General features: G+C 45.0%; 1 protein-coding gene across 1 annotated transcript; it reads right to left on the reverse strand.

Moving 5' to 3' along the window:
* Positions 1-869: 869 nt before the first annotated feature.
* On the reverse strand, positions 870-8,269 carry LOC136006226 (cyclin-dependent kinase-like 2). Its single transcript, XM_065664280.1, is given in 5 exon segments — positions 870-878; positions 976-1,167; positions 2,451-2,645; positions 8,101-8,223; positions 8,225-8,269. Coding segments are annotated over 5 exon segments (564 nt in total).
* Between the last annotated feature and the right edge of the window lie 3,033 nt (positions 8,270-11,302).

The following is an 11,302-nucleotide window of genomic DNA, read 5'->3' on the forward strand; positions in this document are numbered from 1 at the left end:
AGCAACCTCAGGCTGGACAAGTGGCTAAAAGGACATTACACACACCTGCAGTGAAGCCCTGGCATAGACTTTAGGAATCTCATTTTCTTCTCTTGGGCCTGTAGACGGGATGTAGCCGCTCTGCTCTGATGCTCTGTGCTTCCCCATGCTTGACTTTCTGCTTCCTATTAGGTAGGCAGGGAGGTGTCTGTCAGCCAAAGAAGCACTACAGATTCAGCTAGGCAGAGGGTAGGTGAAGAAGGGTGTTGTGGTTTAAGCTCAGCCGTAAATCAGCCACTCAGTCTCTCTCTCACTTCCCCCTTCTTCCCTCCCACAGCTCCTGGAGGGATGGGAAGGAGAATCGAAAGAATGTAACTCCCATGGGTTGAGATAAGAACAGTCCAGTAACTAAGGTATAACACAAATCACTACTGCTACCACCAATAATAATGACGATAAGGGAAATAACAAGAGAAGAGAATACAATACCACCTGTCGACCAATACCCAGCCCAACTGAGCAGTGAACCAACCCTTTTGCGTAACTCTCAGTTTACATCCTGGGCATGACGTGTTGTGGTATGGAATACCTCTTTGGCTAGTCTGGGTCAGGTGTCCCGTCTCTGCTTCCTCCCAGCTTCCCCTCCTCCCTGGCAGAGCATGAGACTTAGAAAGCCCTTGGTCAGACTAAACATTTGGGCAGTAACTGAAAACATTGGTGTTATCAGCGCTGTTCCCAGGCTGAAAGTCAAAACCACAGCACTGCATCAGCTACTAAGAAGGAGAAAAGTGACTGCTACTGCTGCAGCTGCACCCAGGACACCAACCTGGCCTTGAACAGTGCCATGGAAGGAGTATTAACAGCTTCCCTGGGCAACCTGTTCCATCCCTTTAGCCTATCTGCCAAGCAGCAGTCCCCTCTGTCCCCCAAAAACAGAGCAACCCAAAAAAACGGAGCAACCCCTCCATAAACTCCACAACCCTTCCACAGGCTCACATGCCAGTCTTGCTCGCTGTACTTGATGTCTCCCACCAGCAGCTCTGGAGCTCTGTACCATCGAGTTGCTACATAGTCTGTGTACGGTTCCCCAGAAGCTGCTAAGGTCTGGGCAAATCCAAAGTCACAGAGTTTTACAACTTCCGACTGGGAAACTAGTATGTTCTCTGGCTTAATACCCAAATGGATTATCTGCATGGAAATAAAACAAGTCAAGACAAATTAATTCCTCCTTTCTAAACAGTAAATGGACTGGCTCACCAAAACCAGTAGCTTTCTTACTTGCAGGTAAAAAAATCCTATTTTTGCAGGCACAGGAAACATACGGAGTCTGTAATATACAGCTACATTCACTTAGTCAATGAACAACTGCTGACCCCAGTGTATAGGTAAGCACAGAACCTCTAACTTTTGCACACAGAAACATTTATTTCATGTATCTCTATGCTTATACTTGGCAGGTGTATTTACCATAGATATTTTAACAGGCACAATTTATTATGCTTGAAAATCTAGCCTTGATCACAAATTTAAAAGCCATATGTATTGCAAACACCATGGGCATGTCCTGCAGTTAAACGTTAAGAGTATTTCAGGCACTCATGAGAGAAATAGCTTCCCAAACATATAAATACATAAATTCTATGTGTGTGTGTATATATATATGTGCATAGTTAAACAACTAGGATTAAATTGGCAAACTTGCCAATCAGTTGAGAAGAAAAACCTAAAAATACTGAAGAGAAAAAGCAAGCCTACTTGTTTACATAGACACTATCAGAATCCAACTTTCAACAGACTCATAGAATCACAGAATGATTTGGGTTGGAAAGGACCTTAAGATCACCCGGTTCCAACCCCCTGCCATGGGCAGGGACATCTCACACACAGGGACATCTCTGTCCAACCTGGCCTTGAGCACTGCCAAGGACGGAGCATTCACAACTGCTCTGGCCAACCTGTGTCAGTGCCTCATCACCCTCACAGGGAAGAACTCCTTCCTTATATCTAACCTGAACTTCCTCTGTTTAAGTTTAAACCCATTACCCCTTGTCCTATCGCTACAATCGCTGATGAAGAATCCCTCTCTAGCATTCTTGCAGGTCCCCTTCAGATCCTGGGAGGTTGCTCTGAGGTCTCCACACAGCTTCTCTTTTCCAGGCTGAACAGCCCCAGTTTTCTCCCTCTGCAAGATGAGCCGACCCATAGTAAGGTGCTACCCAAGTATTGAATCCCCATGGACTTCTGGACCCTTCCTTTGAAACACTCTCATGAATCAATCAGACACAGACTGATATATTAATTGACATCAAGCTCCGGCATTTTATATGAAATTCAGTCCTGCCCTCCTGCCCTGACTTCTCCCTTTCAGCCAAAGCTCTGTTTCTCTAAGTCTTAATATATATCAAAATTATACCCTTCTGTATCTATTCATTAAAGGTTACCTGCAGAGCTGTTTTCTTGTGCATACTTGCCTTATGGCTATGGCAAAATGCTATTCCTCTCATGATATGAAATAATTATTTCCGAACCCTGCTGTAGTCTAGTCCTTTTGGAAATGCCTCCAGGTCACCAAGTACTGTGTGGTCCACAAATTCAAACACCAAGTATCGCCGTTTCTTCTTTTTACACACTTCCAGCAGGTTCACGAGAGTTTCATGCCTGAATTGCTGTTATAAAACAGGAAATATTTTGGGAGAGCTTCACAGCATGTAATAGATAAAGTGTGACCAAATAAATACTTTAAACTGCGACCCAGCCACTGTACTGCCCTGGGATGCTCTTCTCCTCATGGCACTCAGATTCATTTGTTCTTAAAATCAAGCTCATTTATATTTTAGAACATTATTTTGCCTATTTTATTTTTTAAACATTATCTGGAGGATTTCCACCACCTCATGTACGCAGAAACCTGGGTCTGTAACTTAAAAATAAATAAAACACCGTCTAAGGATGTTTCTTCTTAATGGGGATGCTTAAAATACAGTTCTGTTGTTGGAACACCTCACATGTTCTGCTCCTCGCAACAATATCCTCACATAAGAGGTGACATTATCTATCTTACACCATGATCTTGACAAACTTTAGAGCAAGCTTATGTTCCACATGAGAGAAATCTTGAGGAAGTCAAAAAGAAGTCCAGAAGAGCATGTGGTGAGCATGTGAGAGACAGTAGGCACTTAGCAACCTCTCCCACAAAGACTTGGTGTGGCAAAGGAAAATCCAGAGCTCCCCAAACTGGCAGGAAAGACAAAGCAGGCTGGTTTGTACTGGGAAACTCAGCATGATGACCAGTATGTCTCTGACAACTGCAAGAAGAATGAAAGGACAATTAACCATGAGTGGTGAGCCACAGAGACTCCTTGCTTGTTTCCTGGCCATGCTTACAAACAATTCAAGCAGCAATAAACACAGCTTGCTCCCTTTACATTGGCTGTTTCTGTGCCTCAAACCCCTTGAGAAAATATTCTCAAGGTGATGGAAAAATCCTATGCTATTTTGCCTGCTCCCTCAGGCTTCTCTTTTAAGCTTCTGCCATACCCAAAGCACTTCTGTTGACAATGCCAGCTTAAACACATTCACAACAACTAACACATGCCAGAATACAAGCACCTTGACTAGATAAAAGGAAAGTTCAGCATTCTTACCTGTGATACTGTTATAACAGTTAGCTTCTATTAAACTGTGCCTTTTCACAGGGAAAATTGACCAGTCAAGGACCTGAATAGATTTTTTTTTTTTCTCCTATATTATGAAGAAGGGAAAGCTGAAGACAGTGTAGAGAACAAAGTATGCAACTTAAATGAATAGAAAAAAAAAAAAAGCAGCAGTATTTTCTAGTTATTTTGTCATTGCACTTTGACTAGAGGGGAACTCACCTCCACTTGTTACACATTTGTAACATTGATTTAACACAGCAACAGAACAGATCATGCTGCAATGTACAGTTACTTATTAGCTTGGAGCTCAGCAGGGCAATGGCACTAGAGGTTGCACTGCACCAGGGATGGCGACCAAGGAAGATGCAGGAGGACCTTGACACGCTTGTGAGGTGGGCTGATGCCAACCTTATGAAGTTCAACCACGACAAGTGCAAGGTCCTACACCTGGGTCAGAGCAATCCCAGGCACAGCTACAGACCGGGCAAAGAAGAGATTCAGAGCAGCCCTGCAGAGAAGGACTTGAGGGTGCTGGTCGATTAGAAAATGAACATGAGCCGGCAGTGTGTGCTCGCAGCCCAGAAAGCCAACCGTATCCTGGGCTGCATTAAAAGGAGTGTGACTAACAGGGTTATCCTGTTGGAGGAGGTGATCCTGCCCCTCTACTCTGCTCTTGTGAGACCTCACCTGGAGTATTGTGTGCAGTTCTGGGCTCCTCAACATAAAAAGGACATGGAACTGCTGGAACAAGTCCAGAGGAGGGCCACGAGGATGATGACTGGAGCACCTCCCATATGAAGACAGGCTGAGGAAGTTGGGACTGTTCAGCCTGGAGAAGAGAAGGCTGCGTGGGGACCTAATAGCAGCCTTCCAGTATCTGAAGGGGGCCTATAGGGATGCTGGGGAGGGACTCTTCGTCAGGGACTGTAGTGACAGGACAAGGGGTAACGGGTTAAAACTTAAACAGGGGAAGTTTAAATTGGGTATAAGGAGGAAATTCTTTCCTGTTAGGGTGGTGAGACACTGGAATAGGTTGCCCAGGGAGGTCGTGAGTGCTCCATCCCTGGCAGTGTTCAAGGCCAGGTTGGATGAAGACTTGTGTGGGATGGTTTAGTGTGAGGTGTCCCTGTCCATGGCAGGGGGGTTGGAACTAGATGATCTTGAGGTCCTTTCCAACCCTGACCATTCTATGATTCTATGATTCTATGACTGCAGAGCAAAGGGATGGGCAGGGAAATGCTATGCAGGGCAGGGGCCCACCAGCCCCAGACCCCACAGGTTCACAGGGAGCATGCAAGCAAAGAAACTCCAGAATGATTGAACATCTAGGTGTTTATCTGCACTGTCAGAGGCTACATTACTGAGCTATGTATGGAAATGTTCCCCTTGCTAAGCTCCCATTTATGCAGGAAAACAAATTAATTCCTGGCACACCTGGGAGGTGGTACGTGCTTTAAGTCAGTAACTGAGTCAAACACCTCAGGTACGATCCAGACTCACACAGATCCACTTGAAAAGAGTCTGAGAGGACAACACTTGGAGCTGTTGGCTGAGTGTTGAGCCCACATACATTTCCATAAACTCTAAGGGTCTGAGGCTCTTCATAAGAATAAAGAACCTCTTTTCAGAAGAAGGACACGGAGCTGTTGGAGCAAGTCCAGAGGAGGCCATGAAGACGATCAGGGGCTGGAGCACCTCCCATATGAAGATAGGCTGAGAAAATTGGGGCTGTTCAGCCTGGAGAGGAGAAGCTGCGTAGAGACCTCAGACCAGCCTTCCAGTATTTGAAGGGGGCCTGCAAGGATGCCAGAGAGGGACTCTTCTTCAGGGACTACAGCGACAGGACAAGAGGTGATGTGTTTAAACTGAAACAGGGGAAGTTCGGGTTAGATACAAGGAAGGAGTTCTTCCCTGTGAGGGTGGTGAGGCCCTGGCACAGGCTGGCCAGAACAGTTGTAAGTGCTCCATCCCTGTCAGTATTCAAGGCCAGGCTGGATGGGACTTTGAGCAGCCTGGTCTAGTGGAAGGTGTCCCTGCCCATGGCAGGGGGTTGGAACTGAATGACCTTTAAGGTCCTTTCCAGCCTGAACGTGCTTCAACTGTAAGAAGACTTTCCTTCATTGCTTCATCAGACACATCACCTGTGTCTCAACACTTAAAACCATGTGCCCAGGCCCAAAGACAGCACTTTTCTGCGCATATTTCCTGTGGGACAAGGAGAAAAGGAAAACACTACAACTACTGCTAGAGGTTACAAACTACCACCTGCTAGAGGTGGCAAACATGGGGCTGAAGGTGGCACAAGAGGAAGCAGAAGAACTGACATATGTCCTGGCAAGGAATGCCACACTGCAGCCTTGGCATTCATGAAGGAATGTAGCAGGAAAAAAACTTGCAGAGAAACAGTCTGGGAGCTTGAAAAAGCTTCTGTAGGAAGAATAAAGCCAAGTCAGGAAGCAGAAAGGCCATCTGACAAAACACTGAAGAGCACACACACATAGAACCCAGTTCTATGGGTACTTTCCCAGGCAGAGTACATGGAGCCCATCAAGTGAAATACCTTTAACAAATCAACCCACACAACTAGGCTACACCACATAATGCTGCAGGTAAGAAGCTAACAAGCTGCAGGATGACTGGACATTTAGGTGAGTTATAAAGCACCCACAAATGATACCAGGCAAATCATGTACTCAAACAGCAAAGTACATTCAGCCAGCTGGATTGGTAAGGTTCAGGGGATTTGATCCTTGTCTTCCTCCTGCTCCTCTAGCCTCTGCCTGGCAGTACAAGCCTGCTAGAAAAGTGCCATTAATAAAATAACATGTTTTTTTTTAATTCCCAGTAGCATTTTTTCCCTATCAGGTAACACCAGTACCCCCTCTGATTAGGCACACTGTCTCATATTCAGGTCATCATTCACCTGCAAGTTTTAGAAGTTCAGCATTTCTTTCATTTTCCACAAATTCTCAGCAGCAAGGTACACAACACAGGGGGACACAGTTACCATCTGGAGACCCTGTGCCTCCCACATAACTTTCCCTGCTGAATACGGGGCACATAAACAAGCCAGGTTTAGCCACACAAATCCAGCACAGCACTCATCTGAGAGGAAAATCAGCTCTACAAGGCTACAACTCGAAGGTTAAATGAAGATAGCATGGTTTGGCTGCTCCCTGAAATACACAGGGCCCAACTAAGCCTCTTTTGGTTTGGACTTAGTTACACTTTGGATACTGTGGTCAGAAACAGCCGTGTTTCCTTTCAAGACTGACCCAATGGCTTAAATTTACACCTATCCTACAACTGCACTAGACAAATACCGCTCTTTAAAGGACTATTTATTAAGGAGTCTCAAGAGCCAGTTTCTCCCCAAGAACCCATTGATTTGGAGAAATCTCCAGGAACTCGCCAACAAAGTTTTAAGTTGACAAGCAGGTATTCCTTATGGCAGCGCCGGGAGACACAGCGGATAGCTCCACCAAGCATGTCTCTCCCAGGAATCAACCAGGCTGTGATTATATTGTCCTTAAACATACATATTCATTAGATTACATACATTACATCATACTTCTTAGAGAATGCCTCCTGTATGCATACAAAAATGTGGTAGTGGGCTTTCGGACCCCCAGTGGTTATTTCTTCATCACTTTGTTTTAGGATCATTGTCATTATCAGTAACCACCAGGTGGTTCTGGCAAAGCTTATTTTAGTAATTTTGTTTTCTCTATAGTTGCTAACAAAGCCTAATGTTCTTGAGGTTACTTATTTACAACCCTATTCTTCAATCAATCCCATTCTTCAATCCACCCTATTCTTCAATCAACCCCACTCTTCACCATCAACTCCCTGCAGGTAGATCTCACCCACATCATGAGCTCTCAACAATTACCACCATTACTGCAAGAAAAGCCTCAAAGCACAGACATCAGGTTACTATTCTGCTTGAAGGTGACATTTGCTTTCTTGAAGGTATTTAAACACCTGACTACAATATGCCTGAGAGACACAGATGCCTTCCAGCTGAATGAAGGGTTGTGGAGAAAGTGTTCTCACAGGAGAATGGATATTTGGTAAATGAACGCTGAATAATCCTGAAAGATACAGCAAGGCCATGAGAGGCCCGAGGAAGCTCAAGCAAGCAAGATAAGAAGAAGCTGGAATTCACCGAGTTATAAGAACTGTGGACTGTTGGCAAGCTTTTGAGGTCAAGTTCTCACACCTGTGCTTAACCAATTATACGTTAGTCGCTAAGGGTCTTCAAGACATGTATCCAATCATAATATGCCAAATCACTGTAAGCGTATGTAAGCAATAGTACATAAGGAGTTAATGCTTTGCAATAAGTGGCTTTTGGTTTGATCATATTGATCTCTGAGTCCATTCTGCGGCAAAGGGTGATGAATTTAACCACAAAGCCATGAAAAAAAATTGTTTTGGCCAGGCTTTGTGGCCCCCTGCTCACCTTCAGCAGCTTGATCTCCCTCACCGCAATCTTCCTCACCACTGCGTCATTCTTGCTCTCCAGGAACTTCTTGATGGCAACGATCTGCCTGCTCTCTTTGTTTCTGCACTTGGCCAGCCACCCTGTAGCTGCCTTCCCCCACAAGGCCCAGCACTTGGTACTTCTCCATGGACATGGATTTTCTTCCCCCGGGATACCGGAACCTCTGCTGCTGGAACGGCCCGCGGCCTCCTGCCCTGTCACAAAGGTGACAGCCTGCCTGTCGCAACAGCTGCACTGCGCCGTACCGCACGCCTGAGCGGGCTGCTCTGAGGGATGGCGGGGTCCTGAGGTAGCGCTGCTCCTGTTTTGGGTTGATTCGTTTATTATTTGCTGAAGGGCTCACCTCCTTTGTGTGTGTGTCTGTGCAGCCCCAGTGGGGTAACAAGAAACCTTCTCCTGCTGGCAGATGCCACCAGGTATCTTGCGCTTTTCTTATACAGTAACTTTGATGGAGAAGCTCGGTGGCTCTTCTCAGCTAAGGTGACCAGTAAGGTGTGGATGTCAGGTAGACCAGATTCCTTAGGTATTAATGAATCATCAACATACCATATCCAAATGGATCTGTTGGTTTTAAACATAGCCTCCTGTGAATCCACTAGAAGTTTAGAAAACCAGTTATAGGAACCAGTGAAGCCCTGAGAGAGCTTTGTCTATATTAGCTGCATCTTTCCCTAAGTAATTAAAAAATAAGGTATTAAGAGCCCAGGTGAACAGGTCTACTGATTTAAGGTGACCATCAGGGACTGTAGCAATAGGAGAGGGGGTGATGGGTTCAAACTTAAAAAGTGGAAGTTCAGGTTACATACAAGGAAGAAGTTATTTAGTGTGAAGGTGGTGAGGCACTGGTGCAGGCTGCCCAAAGAAGTGGTGAATGCTCCATCCCTGGCAGTGTTCAAGGCCAGGCTGGTCAGAGCCTTGGGCAACATGGTCTAATGTGAGGTGTTCCTGCCCATGGCAGGGGGTTGGAACTGGATGATCCTAAGGTCCTTGCCAACCCAACCAGTCTGTGATTCTATGAAGAAAAAAAAAAAATAATAATGCTGCATCTATTAGACATCTAATCTAGTTATCTGAACCCTTAAAGGAAAGGTATCCATTTGCTCTGAAGAAATACATGAACACTCAGCAGGTCTGGCTGCTGCAATATTTCTCTTCGGGAAAGGCGGATCACCCTTGCCAAAATACCAATTCGCTGGAAAATATCCTCATGAGGCATCATATGCCAGTAATACTTTCTGAAACCTTTATGATATTTCTCTTGGGTTACGTAGGTATGTGTCACCTCCCATCATCCCTTTCTTGTTGTTATTTCTCCTTCACCCTCATTCTCACTCCTATATGTCATCGCTGTAATGCACAATGCATATCCAGGAAAAAAAAAAAAAAACAATAAATCTGGGCCCAGTTGGCAGTAATTTGTTGTATTCTTCCCCCCTTCTACTGCTCGTTGTTACTGTAGTGAGTAATGCTGGTTTCTACCATCAGCAACATGACAATCATTTCTTTTGGCTATTGGTTGCCCTGGGGTTTTCTTTTTTGTATTCTTTACTTTAATGTCCATAACATCACTGTTAATTTATGATGATGGGTGTTGGTACAGTGCATTAATTTAAAACTACAGAGATTGGAGGTGGTGAAGGAGGGAGGTGTCTCACTAAACCATACAGTACCCATGCTCCAGACATGTTTGACATCCTGTTGGTATCTCTATGGCACTGATCAAGCCTTGGTAATTTGAGGAAACCCCTTTTTTTCTCTCATAACATGATATCTTGCTGTACCTCTCAGAAAAGTTCATCTGGACAATGTCTAACACGGTCTCAGTTCAGATTTAATTTTTCTGTTTTCTTTGCCAGACATCACAGTCTCTGCCAGAATCCTCCATAGAATCACCCAAGTTGGAAAACACCTTTAAGATCATCAAGTCCAACCATTACAACAAGCACGGCAAAAGCCACCACAAAACCGTGTCACTGAGGGCCTCATTTACACAGTTTGTGAACACTTTCAGGGACAGTGATTCCACCACTGCCCTGGGCAGCCTGTTCCAATGTTTGACCACCCACTCAGTGAAGAAATTATTCCTAACGTCCAGTCTAAACCTCCCCGGGCACAGCTTGAGACTGTTTCTTCTTGTCCTGTCACTTGTTCACTTGTTACTTCAGAGAAGAGGCCATCATAGTTAAGCCTCAGGAAGACCCTGTTGTTGAAACACTGGGTTTTGGATGAGCCACAAAACCAGTTCATATTTTGGATAACTAAGAATCCCACCATTTAGAGAAGTTAGAGAAGAAGTAATCTGGTGCCCTGAGTGATCTTTTAGGGCTGACATCACAATGGGGGGGGGGGGGGGGTTGTTGTTGTTTTTTTTGTTGTTGTTGTTGTGGTTTGTTTTCTTTTTTTTAATTAGGGAACTTTTTTCACATACAAGCTGTAGTGAATATATGCCAAAACACAAATGTCACTGCATACTCTATTTCTCTTCACCTCACAAAGCAGAAGGGAGTCACAGAATGGTTTGGGTTGGCAAGGACCTTAAGATCATCCAGTTCCAACCCCCTGCCATGGGCAGGGACACGTCACACTAGATCATGGCACCCAAGGCTCTGTCCAGCCTGGCCTTGAACACTGCCAGGGATGGGGCATTTACGACTTCTTTGGGCAGCCTGTGCCTCACCACCCTCACAGTAAAGTGATACGCGTGTTGACTCCACAACTAGTTAAAGTTGTAAAGTAGGTATGCTCTTTATTCAGCCCTGAGGTGCATGGGGATAGCTCCTCCAAAGTATGCACAACAAGGGTAGTTTCTCCCTCTACATTTATTCTCTTCAGGTATACATATGCATTAGATTACTCGATATGCCTATACGTATTTAGTACCTATCCCCGCTTTGTATTATAATGAGCTAGAAGGTCCTTTGCGCCTGCGCAGTACCCCTCTCTGGTCATGGGCATGAGTCTCAAGATGAAGTAAATGAGTCTTCCTCCTGTGGGCAGGGGTCTTCAAGATGAAGTAAATGAGTCTTCCTCTTCTTAAACTTTTCACCTTTTAATCTTCACTCATAGCCTTAGGGTTTGGTCAGTATCCCAGCCATAAACCATCTGCTTCTGCCCCTTATCAATAGATTCAGGTCTCTGCTTTTCCTTATCAATATTTGCT

This window comes from Lathamus discolor, chromosome 1 (assembly GCF_037157495.1).
Source record: "Lathamus discolor isolate bLatDis1 chromosome 1, bLatDis1.hap1, whole genome shotgun sequence".
In the NCBI taxonomy this organism is placed as follows: domain Eukaryota; kingdom Metazoa; phylum Chordata; class Aves; order Psittaciformes; family Psittacidae; genus Lathamus; species Lathamus discolor.